This window comes from Mus pahari, chromosome 4 (assembly GCF_900095145.1).
Source record: "Mus pahari chromosome 4, PAHARI_EIJ_v1.1, whole genome shotgun sequence".
Classification (NCBI taxonomy): Eukaryota; Metazoa; Chordata; class Mammalia; order Rodentia; family Muridae; genus Mus; species Mus pahari.
In genome coordinates, this window is record NC_034593.1 from 113,933,158 (window position 1) to 113,955,300 (window position 22,143).

At 36.5% G+C, this 22,143-nt stretch overlaps 1 protein-coding gene across 1 annotated transcript in view; it reads left to right on the forward strand.

The window, feature by feature from the left end:
- The window catches only part of Ndst4 (N-deacetylase and N-sulfotransferase 4), a 284,607-nt gene extending 262,851 nt beyond the window's left edge, over nt 1–21,756 (forward strand). The window contains exons 8-13 of the mRNA XM_021196396.2: nt 5,238–5,361; nt 7,192–7,366; nt 10,461–10,631; nt 11,668–11,777; nt 18,250–18,352; nt 20,902–21,756. Coding sequence (XP_021052055.1) covers nt 5,238–5,361; nt 7,192–7,366; nt 10,461–10,631; nt 11,668–11,777; nt 18,250–18,352; nt 20,902–21,021 — 803 coding nt within the window. The 3' untranslated portion in view covers nt 21,022–21,756. The remainder of the gene's footprint in view (nt 1–5,237; nt 5,362–7,191; nt 7,367–10,460; nt 10,632–11,667; nt 11,778–18,249; nt 18,353–20,901) is intronic.
- Nucleotides 21,757–22,143: the final 387 nt, after the last annotated feature.

The window sequence follows — 22,143 nt, forward strand, 5'->3', positions numbered from 1 at the left end:
AGGAGGAGGAGGAGGAGGAGGAGGAGGAGGAGGAAGAGGAAGAAGAAAGGAGGAAGTGAAAAATAAGAGCAAGGCAGAGGCTCCTCAGCTGCTCAGCTCAGCTGGGGATGCCCTCTCCTGGTTTCTTACAGCCCCTCTTCTGAGGAGGCTTCATCTCAGAGTTATGTGCTTCCTGGGCTCCTGTGTCTCAGGATCCTTTTCCATTGGGACACTGTCCCACCTCAGAGCTTTGTGGTTCTGATGTGGTTCCAACATACATTAAGTTTTTCTGAGTCCAGGACACCTTTCCATCTGAGGAGGGATGCCAATATTAATGTCTTATGAAAACAATAACAGTAACCTCATAAAGTAGGAGAGAAAATATAATGAAAATCAGGGATAAATTTATAAAAATAGAAATTTAAAAAACTACAGAGGATCAATGAAATGCAGCGTTGATACTTTGAAAAGAGTAACAAGATTGGCAAAAAGTTCAGTTAAATTCAGCAAATTAAATAGGGAGAGGTTCTAACTTATGATAATTTGAGATAAAAATGAGAGATATTCAAAGAGCTTGAGGAAATTCAAAGAATCATTAAGATATACTTTAAGAAAACTGGGAAACCTAAAACAAAATGCACAAACACACACATACACACACACACACACACACACACACACACACACACACACACACAAAACTGTTCTACCAAAACCAAATAAAGATAAAATAAATAATTTAAATATATTCATTTAGTATGCAAATGTCATAGAAGTGGCAAACAAAAATTTCCCTACTAATAAAGGGAAAGATTAGTTGAATTTTATACAAAATTCTAAACAGAAACTAAAGAGATAACTAGAACTAATACTTCTCATACTGTTTTGTATAATGAAAATGAAGGGATATATCCACATTATTTTTATAAAACCAGTATCACCCTGAAACAAAAATCTGACATAAATTCACATAAAATAGAAAATATAGGTCAATCTTGCTGCTGAACATGCTAAGCCTTTCAAGACAATATACTTGCAAACTAAATTCAAGAACACATCAATAAATTATAAAATAAACAAATTGGCATCATTCAGGAGATTGCTCAAAATATAAACATTTTAAGCATATTTCGGCAAATAAGCCAACAGCCAACATCTATTTAAATGAGAAAAATTCAAATAATTTTTATTGAAATCAAGGAAAAAAGAAGAATTTGAAATCTACCCCATTTGTCTACTCAATAGAAAATTTAAAGTCTTAGCTAGATCAATAAGATAATTGAAGACATAAGGAAGATAGAAATAGGAAAAGAAGAAACCACAATATCCTTATTTTTAGATATGGCTTTCAATAGAAAGGCCCTAAACACTCCACTAGAAGACCACAGTTTATAAATACATTCAGGAAAGTAGCAGAATACAAAATGAACACACAATAATTGGTATCCTTTGTATAAATAAATAACAAACATATTGAGAATTTAATCAGGAAACCGTTTGTTTGAATCTACAGATATATGTGTTTCATTTGGAATACCTATAGAGGTCAGGAAATTAGCAAAGGATTGGGAGGGGCAGGATTCAAGAGCAGAAGATAATTTGCAGTGGTATAAAGGACCTCAGGGGAATTATAGAGCAGAAAGGGCTAGATTGGGAAGGGGATTGTGTAGAAGAGGGAATACTGTGAGGGATAAATAACACAAAATACCTCTGAAGAAATTCATATGGAAATATATTACTGTAGAAACTTCCCAAATACAAACATACATTTAAATGTTTTAATGCTCCTAGAAGAGAGCAACCAAGTCCCTACTAGGCAACTCAGGCTGAAAATAGACATTGCCAGATATAGTTACCATCTTTGGAACTATTGGCAAATAAGGTCTTGTCAACCAAACATTACAAGTCATTAGCAATGTTTTTGACTACCTTATAGGACTTGATGATCAGGCACTATTGCTGAAGATGCTCTGTGCTTGAGTCATAGAACATGGAGCACTCAAGCTGGCACTGCCCCATAAGCTTCATTTGTGATGGTTAGCTTTCATGGTTCTGAATACTGTTATCCATGCTACCAGAGGAGGAATAAAGCAATCATCAATTTTACTCAACTCTGCATTCTGAGTACTGCAATAGTAACTAGCCTGGCCAAACATTCTAATGCAGTTGGGGCATAACTACTATGGGACTACGAACTACATTATAATTGGAATTAAGGGCGCCTCTACAAGAGGAAACTCATCCTAGTAATGTTACCTGGACACTGAATCGGTAGCTTACAGGACAGGAGCCTTACAGGAGAAATGGCTACCATTTCTTTGTCAAATGAAAATATGAGTAAATTATCTACTAGTGATTTATTACACCCGTTAATTAAGAAGCTCTTTTTTAAAATAATAGATGACAACAACAGAGAGACCTTCAACTTGTCAAGGTATAGATAGTGAATAATATGGAATGTGCAGGTCTAAATTAGACATCTGTACCAAACCCTTTTCCAAAGTAATCAGAGAGAAGAAAGTTTGGGATTGTATATATTCAAGAGCATATGGTTAACACAAATTGGCTCTAATGGCCTAAACTAAGAGTATGAAAAGTTGAATAGTTCTGGGAGGAGTGAGAAAGAAAAAAGGTAATGAATATGATCAAAATACATTGTACAAAAATCTCAAAGAACTAATAAAATGCAATAAAAATGCAAATTTTTGAAAAGCAAAACAACAACAACAAAAAAAGAAAACAAAAATAAAAACCTCAGAATCATTTTGGTGGCTTGTGTTGTGACACGAAGAGTGATACATAAAAAGAATCACTTCTGCAGCTAACTCAAGTCTAATTAGTCTGCTTCTATTGCCTAAAAGAAATAAGTCACACTTGTGATCAGATTTTAATTTCACTCATGTATGTATGTGCATGGCTTTCTGGACCACCAACCACAAGTCTTACACAAGAATCAATCACCAGCTCCGTGTTATACCAACTTGGGTCTCTTTTCCAAATGAGTTGGGAAGCACTTCCTAAGTGAGAACAGCTTCCGACAGAGCAGAAACATCTGAAGCTCACAACTGTGGCATGTACGTGCCTACACCGTTAGGATTTAAGACCTAAGAATGAAACAGAGAAAGAGGAAGAAACACACACTCACATAGACAGACTGGGGCGAAGTAGAAGAGACACAGAGGGAGGGAGGGAGGGAGGGAGGGAGGGAGGGAGAAAGAAAGAGAAATTTACCCAGGTTTAGCTTTCTGGCACCTAGACTTTCAAAGCCTGTATGTCCTGGTTTTCTTTCTGTTGCTGTAATAAACACCATGACTAAAGGCAGTTTGGAAGACAATGTTTTATTAGACTTACATGCTCAGATCACAGTCCATTACTGAGGGAAGTCAGAGCAGGAACTCAAGGCAGAAACCTGAAGGCCAGACCCGAAGAAGCAACTGCTGCTTACTGGCCTGTTCCGAGCTCACATTCATCTGCTTCTTAGACCTTAATTCCCAAGGCCTTTTTCTTAGGGGTAGATGGAATTCCCTCACAATCATTCCTCAAGAAAATCCCCTCGGTCTACCTACAGGCTGACCTGACCTGACCAAGTATTTTCTCAATTGGGGTCCCTCTTTTCCAGATGTCTCTAACTTGTACCTAGTGATTTTTTTCATTTAAATTTTCATAAAAAATAAGTCACCAGTATAGCATGAAGGCTGTCTTAGTACACTTGCCAAAGAAGGGATGTCTTGCCTGACAACTCCCTGTATGTGACATTCAGACATAGCGGCAGGATTTGTCATTTAAGAGGCCAAAATACTTTTCCCTATATTTTTGTTTATCAGAGGAATAATTAATACTTTCTTTAAAAGACCCATGAAACTATTGCTTAAATATAAAATTAATATTGCTTAAATACATTCTATATGTCCTTTAGTGTTGAGTTCCTTATTTAATTCAACTGATAAATCTTGGAGCCATATGTTTAATATATTTAATATTCTATGTTATCCATTATCCATCAGGAGGGCTAGGTGGAACCAGGTCAAAGGTTCCATAGGGCTCTGGTCCAGCTGGAAAGGGCTAGCCGAAGTATCATAGCTCTTAGAAGGGAAGCAAGGAACTTTGGACATCCTGCATAGGGCAGGTTGCTGGATGCTGGGTCTCATCCTCTACTACAGCAGCAGCAGTGCCAGCGGCAGGGGATGATGGCAAAGGTGGCAACAGCAGTGGTGGGCAGTGGCAGTGGTGGTGGTTGTACTATGAGCTGATAGCCAGGCAGGTCCAAAGTCCAGCAATGAAACTTTCAGGAGATAGCACTCTTCCCCATGTGTTACAGCTCAATAAAACAAACAATATCAGAAGATCTTCTGTGAAATAACTTGTGCACTTTATTTTATGTGTTTATAAATAATGAGGAATGGGTGGGTTTTAGGGGTAGATGGTTCCTATTGGCTCCGCTTGGAATGTTAGTGAGCTCTATTTGCATGGGGAATGACTTGTGGTGTTTTCCCTATGTGACTGATGATCAAGGTCCTCTCAGAGGGGTGTCATGGTTACTTGTTCCAGAACCCATAGAGTTAGGCAGGGAGTGGTTCCACTACTACCATTCTTAATTCTGAAATTCACAGGGTTTGAGCTCAGTCTTACCAGTTCTTCTGTCTGATAGCATGGTCCACTTGTCCCACATTCCTACATGCTTAATACACTTTCCAAGCAAAGTGAAAGTTTCCTCGGGTCCATTGTTAGTCCTTTCATTACCTAAGCACTTGACTCAAGTACACACATGAACAAAAGGTTATTAAGGTCAGCACATGCGATTTTCTGATCAAGAATTATCACCAATCATCACTCCTATGACATGTAATGAATAACACATCAGCTTTTATTGAGGATATTGATCTAATTGACTGAAATTAAACATCAACAAATGATTCATCAGATTTAGGTGTCAAAACCAGAGAGGCTTTCTGCACCTGTGACACCTGATTGCAGAAGGAAATTGAACACAGATTTCTGAAATTCTATCTTGACTGTGCCTCCCATCCACTTTACTTTGGCTATGTAGCAGTATTAAATCAGAAACTTAGATAAATAGAGTCACAGAAACTAATAAACACAATGAGATTGGTATTAAAATGAAGTAACCTGTAAACAGTAAGAAAACGATAGGAAGAATTGGTCTACTGAATTTTTTTTTTTTTGGTTAAATATTACACTGATATTTTAATCTCTTCTTTTACTATCATATAACGTGTGCCTTCTTTTCTTTGTAATAGGAACAACTGCACTTTATTTATTTCTTCTAATGCACCCCTCCATCATCAGCAATCTTCCTAGCCCAAAAACCTTTGAAGAAGTTCAATTTTTTAATGGCAACAACTATCACAAGGGAATTGAGTGGTAAGAATAACAACAAAAAATGAACTCCAATATTAGCACATGCTCCATCTTTGCAGAGCAATTACAGATGTGTGCATGGCATCTGCATAATTACAGAATAAATTTGTTATGCTCAATTCTACCACAGTGAATTAGAAATTAATTTATAATGATGATATGTTTAATCAGTGTTGCTTATAATTTGATTTGGACAGTGCAATAATGATAATATTTTTCTGGTAAGTTAATATGATTGAATAAAAAATATTTAGGGGTATTTTTCATCAGAATTATTCATAAGGATATTTAAAATTCTCTTTAAGCATACTCTTATTTTACAGTTCCTCCATTTATTTTATTAAACATATAATTTGTCTTCACGGTGATGCCTGAGGTTGCTTTATTTTGTACTCTGGAACATGTGTCTTCATTAACCACATGAGCTGTGTATGCTGTATTGCAATGTAGGCAATATTTGTCATGCAAATTATAATAGAGCTTTTCCTAAACTATATCAATTCCACTCACACACAAAAGAAGCATTAATTAGCACTTGATAAATGACAGAAAACTCTTAAAATAACAATACTTTCCAGAAGCTAAAATTAATAAACTTAATATTGGAGATGGTATTCACTCTGGTGAATGTTATTTTTCTGGCTGTAACCCAACTTTCCAAGAAATTATGATCCTGGATTTAATTTCTATTCCCTTGGTAAATAAGAAAAATCTCATGTGTGGAAAATTCCTTTCAATGCCTAACTTGTAAGGTATTATTTTGTGTGTTACTGTAACACATGAACCTTCCAGAGTCAAGGCCTGACAAGAGTTACACCAGTGACCTGATCCCACTTCTCATCCTGCGAGAAACTCTGTTCACTCTCTATCTAAGATGTTACCACCACATCGTATTTCTACATTTTGAACTGCATGAAAATCATTAAAGAAAAAAGAGCAATTTTCTCTTATCTCTGAGCTGAAATGGAGCACAATTTTTAAAGCAAGAATACAGATGAGATTCTTCAGTATTCTTCATTTGGGAAACATAATAACAAATGTCAACGAGGAAATAAGTGTCTTCTATGAATTCTTAATTGCTCTCATTACTTTTTTTCTAGAACATTTGAGGGTGAGCAAAGTGATGAGCTGTAAAGAGGGTTACACACATAATTAAGGCCTTGTACTGAATTAGCCTCAGAACATATTGATTCCATAATCTATACACAGAGGGATGTTCTGACAGCATATGGAGAAAGGAACCTATGGAGGCACTGTTGGATTGACTTGCAGGAAATAGCCCCTTAGTTACTCTATATAAATTATAATGTGCTGATATTACTGCATATACTACTAAATTTCATAGACGTTAAAAAGGAGAACATCTCTCCCTTAATCTGTTTAATTTTTTTTAATAGCTATTTTGACTTACATGTCTTTCTGTCTTGTGAACTTGAATCTAACCTTAAGAATCTTAGTATTCAAATTTGCAAACACACATTTACTATTTAAAGTATCAGTCAAGATGATGGTAAAATTTTATATTTTACAGGCATAAACTGTAGATTTAGACTTGGATTGTGATAGCAGAGAACATCGGCTCAAACATATCATTCATTATCAACTCACTTAACCTTCCTCACTCTTTCCTTTGCCTTAAATGAGTCATAAGGACATAACCTCTGGGGTGGCTTTCACATGAGAATCACACAGCATGGTGCCTATGTGGCTGATTTTATAACACACTAATCTCAAGTGGATGCAAAGAAATGGAAAACCTTTTCAAAATTCCTTCTACAGATAACAGCAGAATAAAAAGTACTGCTCAGATTAATTATTTCTCCTTACCTACAGGTACATGGACTTTTTCCCCACACCTTCCAACATTACCAGTGATTTCCTATTTGAAAAGAGTGCTAACTACTTCCACTCAGAAGAGGCTCCCAAGAGGGCTGCATCTCTTGTTCCCAAAGCCAAGATCATTACTATCCTCATAGACCCCTCGGACAGGGCATATTCTTGGTACCAGGTATGAATAAAGAAGAAAAGTTCTGAGTGCATTCAGTTGTAGATTGAATTATTAATTAAATAACACCCAGATACACTAAAGGGTCAAATGTAATATCTTAACCTAAAACAATATTACATGTCTGTCTATCAGCTATCTATATCTATTTATCTATCTATCCATTCATCCACGCATCCATTCATTCAACTATAAAGACCAAAAAATATTTAACTTATACAGAATTGGTCAAGAGATTTCAACAATGAAGTAACAAAGAAAGTCATCAATAAAAGAATTGACATATTTCCAAAACCAGACATGTAAAGTGTTGGTTTGTTAAAATATATTGAATCAAAAAGTCAGTATCTCAAGAGTGCATCTCTAACAATAAAAATAACTTTGTGCTTTAATTTGCACATGTTCTCCAGCACGTTAAGTAAATACACAATAGTATCAGTAAACAAGTGAGGAAAGGAATTGAGAGACAACTACAGAACAATTGTAACCATTCAGCAATTTATGTGAAAAATGGTCAACTGAAATAGATATTAATAAAACACAAATTAAAATGACATGTTTTGTTAAAATAGTAACAAGACACATATTTTATTTCTTTGCTGGCAAGTCGTGATTACAAAGGTCTCAAACATTCATATATATATGTGTGTGTATATATATATATATACACACACACATACACACACACACACATATGTTACTGGCTGGATCAGCTTGTTTTCTAACATAACCCAGGACTACTAGCTCAGGGAAGACTCCACTTACAATAGGTTGAACTCTTCCTCATTAATCATTAATTATGAAAATGCTCTACAGCTAGAATTGTTTGAGATGCTTTCTTCACTGTGGGTTCCTTCCTTTCAGATGACTCTATTCTATATCAAGTTGATATGAAAACTAACCAGCACATATTGGATAACATGTATAAATATTAAGGGATATATATAAATATTAAGGGATATAGGACTGAATATAGCAAATGAACTTGAGTTATGAGAGAGGATATGACATCAATTGTTTTCCATTTCTAACTCTGCCATGGTATTTTTGGTTGTGTTGGTGGATAAGTGCCTACAATATAGTCTATAGTGAAAATATAAAGTCTAATGTGAAGACTCATGTCTTCAAAATGCCTATTCTGTTTAGATGTTCATTAAGATGTGCAGACCTAGGGTCTTGTTAATTTGGGTGTGTGGAATTTTATTTGAAAGGCCTTTATAAAAAAGTTATTTTTTTAAAAAAAGCTACCAAAACACTAAGACATAAACCTTAATTAAAAGTTTTAAATCCAAATATGAGAAGGCCAAATGCTTAATCTGTTTAGGATAGACTGAAATATATGTTCTATATAGAATAAATCACGTGAATAAATTAGAATGTACATAATACAGTGCTTATCTCTGACTGCTTTCCAAATAAATTCTCTGAATACACAGGTTTAAGGGAATTATTTTTCTGATAATACTTTTTATTGCCTGCATTGCTGAGGCTAGGGCCCCAAAGTGCTCCACATTTCAAAATAATGTAGCCTATTACTTAGGTGGACCTGTCTTTTCAATAAGGGCCGTAAATCTGCAGCTCCGCAGGTGTACGTCAGAAACCCTCACGAATGTCACCTGCCACTGTAATTTCTACCCCACATTTTTATAATGGACTGCACAGAGGAGCTAAAGTGCTATTTTTCCATAAAATATGTTCCTTTGTGGTTTTCTGGTCATATTTCTATGCTAATCTTAGTTGCACGGATATAAAGAAAATTCGATGCTAAACTTGTATGAGTCAGTAAGACCAGATTGAGAACACTTTTGTCACTTCTTGTAACAGATATTTTAGCCCTGCTGTATTCTATTAATATGCATACACTGAATATTTATAATTATTTTTCATATTCTGGAGTTTCTGTACGTTTCTTGATTAGTCCGATCATGTACTCTATATTCATGTCTTCAGCATGATGCTGAAAACAAAATACTAACTTCATTCATTAGGTGATTAATTAATTATGACTCTTGATTTTTGACCTCTCACTAAATTATATATTTACAGAATAGTTTTCACATAAGACTTACTTCTAACATATAAAAACAGCCATGGCAAACAGAGCAGGCCCTATATGTAACCATATATATTTTTTTCTAGGCTAGATTTTCTTTTTATTAACCTTTAGATATTATGCAACAACAGTTCATTTATATGCACACACCTTATCCATCTCAACTCACAGTTACCTGGCATTATCCATTTTTCCCTCTGTTTTCTTATTCTCTTATTATTGAAAGTGTTCTTGTTACATTTTAACTCCAAAGCCTCACCTGTTATTAATGTTTTCTTCAGTTGTCAGCCTGGATTGCTTCTTTCTTGGCCTGGTTGTCCCCATTAAGTAATTTCTTATACATCAGACAAATGCATGGCTTTGTTATTTGTTATTTGTCACTCTACTTCTCCTGTACTAGGATTCATTTCTTTAGAGACAACAATTATGATTCATACCTTTTTATATTCGTAATCTATCACTTTTTGTTCTTAGTGATGAGACTAATGCATTTTCCAACAACTATATTATTTAACTTGTCTCTCATTTAGTTGGGCTCTGTTAATTTGCCAGATGACACTTTTGTGTGTAAGTCTCCTAGGCCTTGATACTGAAAAGCAGGAGGGAGACCCACAGAGCTGAAGCACTGTGGACAACCTTAATGACAAGGATATTGAAGCAATGGTTAGCAATCAGAATCCTTGGGGTTTGTTTGCATGCATAGGACATGCCTCATAGAGAAACCACCTGAATTGTGATAACACAGTAAACCAAGCAACATGAGAGCTCACTTCTGCCCATGTAAATTTCTGCTTAATTTTTCTGTCCTTAACATATATTCACTCCTAATCAGACCCTTGTAGACAATCCTTTCATATTATCTCTGACTTTTGCCTAAATATTTTAAAACAAAAGCAACTGCAGATATATTTGCATATAACCTGATATTTAGTTAAAAAAAAAACTAGTTTTTAAAATAAATAATGTGCCCAGTGCACAATTGTGCACACATGCTTATGCAAACATTAAAAAAATCTAATTCTACACTTGACTTTTTCTTTAAAGCACCAACGATCTCATGAAGATCCAGCTGCCCTGAGGTTCAATTTCTATGAAGTTATCACAACAGGACATTGGGCCCCTCCTGACTTAAAAACATTGCAGAGGAGATGTCTGGTGCCTGGGTGGTATGCAGTACACATAGAAAGATGGCTGGCCTACTTTTCTACTTCCCAGGTAATAGCATGAAATTTGGTTCCATTTATCATACTGCAAGTGCATCTCACTGCCAAACAGAAAAAGTGATGAACTATACCAAAGAGAATATAGACAGTAAGAACTGTGGATTTTTATAGTTTTACTTTATTAATACCATACAATAGAGTCAAAGGGGTCTGAAACACATATTTAGGAAACTTTTTTGGATTGTCAGTTGGTTTCAAGGAATACATTGGCACAAAGGAAGTGTCACATAATTCAAAATTACAAACTCTAAACAATCAGTTGAGAAGTCAGTTAACCAAAGAGTTTGTAGAAGTCTCTGTTTTAATCCCTGCTGTTTCTCTGTCATGGGACCCTTATTAGGAAAGAAGAAGTTCTTAAATTGAATGGCCATAGAGATAAAAAGGCCCAGCAGACATGAGATAGAACTATAGCAAGATTTGAGAAAAACATCCACATCCGCCGTGTCCAGGGTGCAATTTAAGCTCCAAGTGGACTTTGATATTAACACTCTTTTTACACATCGTCTTGGGAGAATCTAATAATCTCCAGCAGTGATCCAAGATGAGAAAGTCAGAAACAAACATTTTCTCCCATCTCCAATTATGGTTTGTAAGCCTAGATGAGATTTTTCCCCTGAGTGTTCACTCTTTAGCCACTGGCCCCAAGGTTAGTGATGACATTTAGTAGGCTGGATGGTAGCCTACAGGTAATCCGCGCTACAGATAGGAAACTCCTGTCCTTACTATAATTCAAAAGCAACAGACATTTATGTTTATTTCTGATTAATAATAAACTGAGTTCATAATTCACACACACACACACACACACACACACACAAACACATGCACACACGCAATGCCTATGGAAACTTTTAATTATTACTAATTAGGAAAGAAGCAAGAAAAACAGTATTCAAATGTAGTCTATGTAGTACATGTTTTCTTCTCAAAGTGACCAGACTTAATAATGCCATACAGGTCAAGAGGAGCAGCTTGGTTGATTTAATTCAGTTTTGCTCTTCATAAAGTGACTAATTTTGGCTTTTCAGTTGCTAATTATTGATGGACAACAACTGAGATCTGACCCAGCTACTGTGATGGATGAAGTCCAGAAGTTTCTAGGAGTCACACCTCATTATAATTACTCTGAAGCACTAACGTGAGTCTATTCTCATGCTTGATTTCACTCCCATTATTTGCCCTCATAAATTATCACTGGAATGTATGTATAGAACATCATTAATACTAGCTATGAATTTATACATCATTCTGCTACTCAGACCCAGTCAAAGAAATATTCTCATTACTCATAAGGTGTCTCCTTCTGAATAACAGGAACACTTTGCATTATAAAGTATAATAGGTATTTTATATTATGCTAAATCTATTTGTTTTTGAGCTGTCCTCCAAAATAAGTTTATTCAGACATTTTATCTGTTTTCTTTGTCTGCGGGGTCCAAATGCCTGAAATCACAAAGGTGAGAAAGATTTGCCTTCTGGATGCAAGCCAGAAGGGAACCATGGAAAGTCATCATTTTCTGTGAGACAGGGAGAAGTCTTTAGGATAGATTTGGAGATGTGATTCATATCTGTTGTGTGATGCTCTTCCTGGGCATATCTGAACAAACATCACTTTATCCCAGAGAGGGGACTGACAATAGACAAAATTACAGATAGCACTAAAGTCCATTTTGGTGAACCAATGGGGTTTATTGGGGTTGACAGTGGAGCAGAAATGACTATAAGACAACCATTATCACCACAAGTCTGTCCCAGAATAGGTGACAAGAGATGGGAACTGGGAGCACTCTGCCAAGCCTGTGGGAAGCTGTACAGGTAGGAGGATGCTCCTTACTGGTGCCTCGGTTCACTGGAGTGTCTTCCAGGCAACTCAGCTGGCCTTTGTTTCTTCATGGCAGTTCGACTGGTGCCTGTTTGTTCCAAGATGCTTCTCTGGTTTCTGCTTCCTCCAACTTGCCAGGTTGCTTGCTCTGGGCCTACAAGCACCAAACATCCTTGGAGAGTGACTCTCAGAAGTTTTATTGTTTATATACTTTGGGGTTGGGGAATACATACTGAATCTGGTTAGTAGTTTTAAGGACTTCCAGGAGCTATTTTGAGTTGTTCATTTTGTGTCTCAAGGGGTTTCCCTGAAGAATGGAATGTTTGCCTTCCCTTTGAACAGTGGTTCTAACAACCTGTAGGTTGCTATCCCTTTTGCAGTCTAATGAGCCTTTCCCAGGGGTTGCCTAAGAACAAAGGAAATACAAATATTTACATTATGATTCATAACAGCAACAGTATTACACTGATGAAGTAGTAGCAACATACTTTGAGGTGGTGATAGGGAATCACTGAACCATGTGGAACTGTATTACCAGGTCACAGTACTAGAAAAGTTGAGAAGCACGGTGTTAGAGCATCTTCTTTTCACTTTCCTGCAAGAATCCTGCCTTGTTGTTTCTCCTCATTTTTTGTACCAGCATCAGAACATCACTAGAGGTGCGTTGGTGAAGATGGTTTGACTTCACCCACTGATATGTTAGACAGTCACTGAAAAGACTCAAGAAGTTGGATGTGACTCAAACGGACAAGGATGCAATTATCTGCACGCTTCTTCGCTCACATCTTTGATCACTAAATCAAAGACTGAGAGTTCAGCAGCGTGAAGATTGTCCATGTAGTTTCTCCTTGTTTCCTGGTGGAAGAGCCTTGTGGTCTAAGGTCACCATGACTGCTGTGACATAGGCTTGACAGCCACAGAGCTTGCTTCATTCTTTTGGGCACAAAGGTCCATTAATCGGGTCCAAATTCAAGCTGTGGAGAGGCAACCCCGTCTCTGGGCAAAAGGGACATGCTGTGTTACAAGAGGGCTTGTGGAATAGCATATATGTTGACTGCGTCCTGGGAAAAGAACTACCAATTCAAGCAACTTTAAAATCGGGGAAGCAAGTTAACAGAAGTGCAAGTTAAAGAAGTGCTCGGAGCAGCTGAAACTACTTTCAAAGGGCATGTACTTTACTCATAAAAGACTCCCCCTCAAGCTCTGATATAAAGCCTATTAAATTTTAGACGAAATTCTAACAAGCCTGATTATATAATTTCCCAGTTCACAGCAGATTAGACTCAGCAATTAGACAATTAGAGAGGGTAATGGAGGGACAGGAAAAGCAGTAATGAGATTGGGTTTTTCCTTATCCACTAAAACAATCCTAATGAAGCTCTTCCCTACACATGGAAACAACAGTAGCACCAGGCATGCCCCTGTTGATTGAGTAGACAAAGCTTCCAATAATGCGTTTGGCATTAATAGTTATTGATGCTGGCATATCTTGCCCTTCTCAGCAGTAGCCTAAGTAATGCTTCTGTCCTGTTTACTACAAATACTTGCTTATGGCTCAATAAACCTGTAAAATCATACTTATGAAGGAGTTTATAAACAAGTACAAAATATATGGATTTTAACATATATTACATATCACAACATTTAGCTATAATGGTGATGCTTGGGAAAATAAAGAAAGCTGAGTGCCAGCCAACCCATGTCCTAAGTATCACTTAGCAATTATTTGAAAAGGGTTTGAATATTATGTTCGCAATTTCATGACTGTTAAAAGTAAATCACAAAACAATGAACTGATATAACCTAGAGAAGGTCCTACTGTTAGAGTTTATAAAGTTAGCTATGAAATACATGAGACAGGACCCCAAAATAGTCAGGGTAACAAAAACCCTATGCTTTGAAGAGGACCTTCAGTATTCAGGATCACTCACTCCTCAGTCTGAACAGAGTTTTGACTCACAACATCTGCTGTGTTGAACAAGAAACGCCAACAAGCATACCCCAAGTCCTCGCCTTACCAGCAAGGAAAGATGCTGTCAGGGTGCATCCAGACACTCCAGTTTTGTTACCAGGGTTGTAGTCAGCCTTAATGCCATTAAATATTCTCATCCCGAGGCAGAAAATGCTGTTTAGGGCCATTGTGCAGTGGACGTCCCCATCTTGTTTTGCACGGCAGGATGATTTTTTTTTCCCCTCTTGGGAAATTAATAAAAAGTGGAGGAAGGCCTATGGTGCACAGGAAGCAGATTGAAAAGTTCAGGTTGGAAATGGATCTGTATTCTTTTATCCATTTGACTACTGATGTATCTGATTTTAATTGGTAACCTGTAGGAGGACAGCCGGGGAGGCAGGGATCAGGTCTCTCTAACAATAGGTCAGGAAAGGAATCTAAAGGAAAATTTCCTCCTACTATAAAGGTGTAAGCATATGCACAGAGGCAAATTCCAGGTATTATGGTGTTATAGGAATGGGCCCGGGGCATCAAAATATTCTGCAACTAATTAACTTTACATCCCAGTCAATTATGCCTCATCTTTCTAAAACATCTGCTGAGCAACAAAAATGCAAACCTTTTCCATGTTTTATGCATGCAGCAAGTCCCATAGCGATAAATTTAAATTTCCCCTTCTTACTTGGTTCATCCTTTCATTTTTTCCTATCTTGTTAGTGCTCAACAGAAATTCCCATATATTTGGCTTTACACAAAACAATTAGGCCACACATTTTTTCTCTTGTAACTAAGTTGCAACCACAGAAATAAAATAGCATTAGAGTTTCTGTGAGTGTCTAGGGATCTGATTGGCTCAAAGCTACAGCACTGCTTCCTTTCCAGGCCCCAGATATAAGGACAGTGTCTGCCAGCAAGGATCTCCCAAAATCCTATTTATCTACAGTTGGCATACAAGCATAGGTATAAAGATGCTTTGCAAGGAGGTAGTAACGTGCCAGGCATCGCCTGAGAACTCTCCCTTACCCTCTTTGTTCGTCTTTTGCAAAAACAGACTTATTGTTGGACCACTGGTGTGTGGTTGATCAGTCTTTGAGTGGTCACTGCAGTGGACATCTTGTGCCTCATTGACTTAGTAGGGCTGATTGGAGCTATAGGTTTTGTGTGTGTGTGTGTGTGTGTGTGTGTGTGTGTGTGTCTGTGTGTCTGTGTGTCTGTCTGTGTATCTGTGTGTGTCTCTGTGTGTCTGTGTGTGTGTGATTATGTCTCTGCTTGTAGTTTGTGTTCAGTTTTCTATTCCCTGTGGTAGGTTGGAATTAGAAGTAACACATTCACCTTCTGCACTTTGGCTGGATCAACATAGCAAGCACAAAGATAGGACAAGGAGAACATAAACTGGATGTTCTGAAGTCTAAACCCAAATGTTACACAGCTGGATGGATAACTGAGTTGATAGTGGGCACACCACTATCTTCTGAGGTGATGTGTTCCCCACATGTAGAAGCTGAGCAGCACACTGGAGAGAGTTCAGACATGTTGGTGACATTGGTTTCTTCTCTGGATTTGCTGAAGACTTAATGTTCAACTGACCCACAGATAAAGAAACAGAAAGAACCTCTCGTTAACAGAAGACCATCCCATTTGCTGAGAAAACCAGGGACACATTTCTGAATATGACCCTGTTCATTTTGCCTGATTTTAATTAAGCTAATTTTCCCATTTAAGAAGAAAGTGGCCTGAAAAAATTAAACTAGCAACAGCAGAATTGTGTGTTTTATACTTCTATTTTTGAAATGATCTTGTTTCAACCAATGAAAACAATGGAAACCCATCGCATCCTCTGAGCCTTGATGGTACTACTAACCAACGACACTAGTGTCCATGCTCTGAGAGCTGAACTCTCAATACGTTTACCCTCAGAAAAACCTGTGTATGTTAGTACAATGTCAATCACAGCATGGATCTCCATCTCCATATGGCAGTAATTTTGTATTTCCCACTCTGCTGTATATAGTGTTTCCACTAGAAAGTGCTAAAGATGATGAAGTCCATGAAGCCATAGCATCTATTGTGTGAAAGGTCAAGATGGAAAATCCAGATTCTCTTTATTTTATTTTGTTTTGTTTTATTGTCATTATAGGAAATGACTTTAATGATCACAGCATTGCGTTCTTCAGGAAATGTTTGTTTGCTGTTTAAATTTTACAAGTGCCAAGAAGTGGAAGCAGAAACAGGCCAATGTTTGACACAGATGTTCTGCCTCGGCATAGAATGAGTTTTAAAAACTCGAGTGTATTCCTTCATAAATTTGGCATTCTCTTTTGATGATTATTTCTAATGACTTTGTTTTTTAACAGGTTGCTGTTAGTGCAGGGGTCTACTCCAAGAAAATTTACTTGATTTTACTTAAAATAACTACTTTGAGGTATTTCTCAATATTATTACAGCAAGGTATCAAATATAAACATAGTTAAGTGTGGTTTCTCCTCAGTCTGAAAGTGAAACAGTTTAGGGCTAGACAGCATGTGACAGAAGCTGAAACCCCTTTGAGAAGAGAGGTACAGCTATGAGAATCATACAGCAGGACTACCTGCCTTGAACAGCAAGCAAGGAGGGAGCTACATTTTACTCACTAGCTGTAGTGCCTATGGCTCAGGTCATCTGAAAACACTATGAGTTATATTCTTTCCATTTTAATAAAATATAAAAAGGTATCCAGTTAAATAAAAACCATGTTTAAGTAGGAGAAGTTTATTCTTCCTAAACACAATGTGATGTTGTTGAATGTTTTAATTTTTTAATTGTAAAAATCCTCCAAATGTATTTGAATGATTACATGAAATGCCATAAAAATAGATTAAAAGCATCCTGTTACATTTCTATTTACTTTTTGAAAGTTGTAAAACAGATTAAAGTATAAAATGAAACACAGACTTTTTCCAAATTAGAAAGATTACTTATACTTGTATTCAGAATAGTGTTAAAGGGCTCTCTACCAAGCCTGAGCAGGACAGATATGATGCTGACAGATTTGTCCTCTGCCCTTTTCTCTCTTCCATGCTAAAAAAATCACTGGATCCCATTCCTGAAGCTATTCCCCAAAGTCTATTCCCTTGTTTGATCACTGACTCTCCTGAGACCAAACACCAAGGCCGAACAATCAAAATTCAATATTTAGCTAACATGTCCAATCAGGACTAACCAACTCATTGGAACACAGACTCCCTGCTTTGATCCCTTCAAAAACTCTCTGTTGCAAAAATCATCTGCTGCTGATGCTTCTGGTATCTGCCTCTGCCTGATCTAGAGGCACACCTCTCTCATTCCTACTCCCCAATCTGGGATAAAACGTCTCCTGTGTAGTGAAAATCTTGTGTCTTCATATGCTCTGTTCTGACACTGAGGGGCCACACTGCCTTAAAAGTATGCCTATATAAAATTCAGTTCCTTTAAGGTAACACATTAAATGTTTTCTTAGAAATATTTCAGTGTTTTTTTGATGTAGAAATCACAGTTATAGGTAAACAAAATATCCAAAGGCCCTTTATATGCAGACTGTAGTTTTAATGTTTAGTGATTTGGGTTTTTTATAGACACATAACTAAAATATGCACACAAAAATTGAGCATAAAATTGTACTGAAGGTGTATGTGCCTTTCCTGTAGAATAGAACTATTTGAAAATACATAGTAAAACATAGCATTTTAATGTCTATTATCATTTCTAAAATCAGCTGAACATCTGTAGAAATGAATTAAGAAAAAGCAACAGGCATACCAGAGTGACTCTCCTGCTCTTTACTGAATGTTTTAGACATTTTTACATGTTTATATATTTTAGGTTTGATCCCCAGAAAGGCTTTTGGTGTCAGCTACTAGAAGGAGGAAAAACCAAATGCCTTGGGAAAAGCAAAGGCCGAAAATACCCACCCATGGATTCAGAGGTATTGTGTGCTTGCCTTGATTACTTTCACAAGAACAAATTGCCATTTGAAAATTAGGAAGAAATCTGATTCTTTCTTCTGATACTTTTTTTGCAATCAATAGTTTTATATACTTAGATATTAGAGGAAAGAAATCAATGATATAATACATCACTTGAATTTTTGTCAAAATTTAATTCTGACTTAAATATATATACATATGGAGATGTTTCTCCATTACACATTGGAAAACACTTAAAATACAGTTTTAATAAATATTGGTATAAAGAACAAAGTATTCCTAACATGAATTAACTGCATACTACACTAGTTTGCTTTCTGTTGCTGTGATAAGCAGCATTTAATAAAAAAGCAACTTTGGGGAGGAAAGGGTTTACTTTAGCTTACCATTTCCAGGTCACAGTTCAACATTGGAGGAAGCTAAGGAAGCAAACTCCTGGAGGCAGGAGCAGAGACCATGGAGCAATGGTGTTTATTTGCTTGCTTCCTCTGGCTTCCCCAGATACCACTCTTAAACAGCCCTACAGGCCTAGGGTTGGCACTACCCACATTGGGTGGAGCCCTCTTGCATTAATTAAGAGTCCAGAAAATGCCCCCACAGACATGGCCACAAGCTGACTGATGGAGACAAGTCCCCAGTTGAGGTTCCCTCTTCTTAGAGGACTCTAGTTTATGTCAAGTTGACAATAACTAACCAGCACACATACATTCAATACCAATAACATAACTGGAACTGAGCTAACCAATTCAGATAATACAAGGATAAGAAAGCTATGAATTCATTGTCCAGTGAAGAACTAAGTTAGCGTCACTGAATTGTAATAAGAATCATAAAATAATAATAACATACAAAAAGAAAAAATTAATAGAAATTGTAATGTGTGGAAAGATGCCTTGTCTAGAAATTATGCTGGCAAACTAGCCAGATAGTGTGAGCATTTCTCCTAAGGCAAGGAGGGCAAGGGCAGGAAGCATTGTTCATGGGTTGCTATGGTGATATAAGTGCCAGAAAGTCCTTGAAATACTTTTGAACTCAGTAATTTCTAAAGGGTTTCAGAAATCACTTTAATCTGCCCAAAACATCAATGTAACATTCCCACTACTGTAAACATCTTATTCCCCATTTGAAGTGCTTACCATCTGCTTTAAGGAAGGAAACATAATGAAATGCTTGGCGAATGGTCCAAGATGAAATGTAATTGTCCTAAATCCATTTCCACAGCATACACAAAAGTTGCTAGGGGAGTTTTATGAAGAAAGAAATTCATTTGTGTTAAAAATGTAGAGAAGAGCTTAGGAGAGATGGTAAAGTTTCTATGCAATGGAAAATATGTTTGATCAGTACAAATATTTATACATGAAATATTGATGACTTTTATAGTAGACAGTAAAAACAAAACAACTGTTTATTGGATTGTTGTATGAAGAATATGGCAGAATGAAAAGCAAGTTAACAATTTTTGTTTTCCAAAATATGTATGTGTGTATATATGTATATATATTACACACATATATATTACATATATATAAATATATGAATGTATATATGTATGCATGCACATTTTATGTTTTTTCATGTTTATATATATTTATATGCTTATAGATTTTCACATACATATATTCAAATATTTATCTGGAGTCTGGAATGATAACTCATTGGTTATGAGTACTTGCTATAACTCTAGCACAGCTCCATCATATTCAATGTTCTCTTCTAGCCTCTACAGGTACTTGAGTACCTGAATACACAGACACACAGACACAGACACACACACAGACACACACACACACAGACACACACACACACACACACACACACACACACACATATATATATATATATATATATATATATATATATANACACACACACACACACACACACACACACACACACACATATATATATATATATATATATATATATATATATATATATATATATATATATATACAAATAACAGTAAGCCTTGAAAAAGCTAAGAAAAATGTTAAAACGTAAAATCCTTCATGGTTATCAAAAAAAAAAAAATACCAAACACTTTAGATTGATGAGGCATCCTTAAAATTATAAGTGAGCCTACTTTTCATAGATATTATATATACTGTTTTATGAAGAGAAATTTCCTGGATAAAATTTTAAAATATATACTGTGGCCAGTTATGATTCTATACAGACAGTATGGTTTTAAAATTTTTAGTAAAAGGTGTAATTTTGAAAAGGAAGTCTGTACCTATTTTATCTCACTCACCCCTGTTATGCTTGGTTGTGTGTGAACACCTCCTCATTCTCTAGTATTACACTGTAATTTTCTCTCTGTAAATTTCAAAATGTGTAAGTGCTGTAATTGTCAGTTAACTCTCCCAGGTACTCTCTTGTACCTCTTGTATCTTACATCTGTGATTTATACAGAATGTGTCAAATGTAAAAAGATTTGGGGAAAAAAAAAACGTAAACTCTTTTGTAGATACATATTGTGATAGACTGTATCTGAAGTGTTGACAGTTGATGCACTGAGTGTCTTTTAAACCTTCCTTCTTGTTTCCAGTCCAGAACTTTCCTCTCCAGTTACTACCGCGAACACAATGTGGAGCTCTCGAAGCTGCTGCACAGGCTGGGGCAGCCTCTGCCCTCCTGGCTGAGACAGGAACTGCAGAAAGTGAGGTAGCATTCGTGAAGAGAACATGGCACCGAGTCATCGTTAAGTAGAAAAGGCAAACCACGCAACCCTATCCTTTTCATACACGTGTGATTGATTATCAGGAGAGGACTGCGAATAAATTTCCATCGATGTTTTCCATCAAAGGAAACCTATATGCACGCATTGGCAACTATTAGCATTATTCTTTACTTAAGGCTTTTGGAAATAAAATTCGGGGTTTGTGGCAATATCTAGTGTCTAGTCTGGGGATCACCATACAGCTCACTTCCTCTGTCATCCAGATTTCAGGTCACCACTTCACCAATGCTCTGACTGTATGCAAATTACCAATTTAAACTTTGAGGAAAGGATAAGGACTAAAGAGTCTAAAAATGAACTCGGGTTTAACCCAGTGTCTGAATGAAGGGCTAATGTTTCCAAGCATCATTTATTTGTTGGTCCAGCTTCCCCTTGTAAAGGGTAGCTCCATTTTCACTAAGCATCCTACGTCATTGCAAGGGCAGGCCATCCTCAGAAAACTCCAACATGTTCTCTGGAGAGCCCCAGTAAAGTGGGAGAGTGTGATTCTGAACTGTACCCGAGAAAGTGAGAGCCATCTTTAATGGGCTCATGGTCTTGCTACATTATCAGTCTAGATTCTCTTCTCTTGGCAGTGATTGAGCATTTATACATGTTTTGCCCACTATTCTAAATAGGGAGAAAAAAACCTTTATTAACTAGAAATGTAAACACCTAGATGTATTTGCAGATCTAGACAGGCATTGAGCCTTCTCTGTAAGACATAAGTCTATCTATTTGCAAGCATGATGTTTTATGTATGCCACTGCATCTACATCTACTATGACAAAGTTTTACTGTCTATGTTTAAAACCATTTAAAACTTACATTATACTGCAAACTTTCCGATTTGAACATCACTAATTCTCTTACTTGAACTCAATTTCATAGACATAAAATTCAGAAATTAATTTTAAGAGTTTTATTTTGTTTTGAGTTACAAGTTCCTATAGCATGTGAAGGCTATGTAAGCTACATTAACTGGAATTTTATCCTCTTTGTCAACGATGATCCGGAAAAGCTTAATTTATCTTTTTAGTGATACATGAAGGTAAATTTACTAGAACAGGC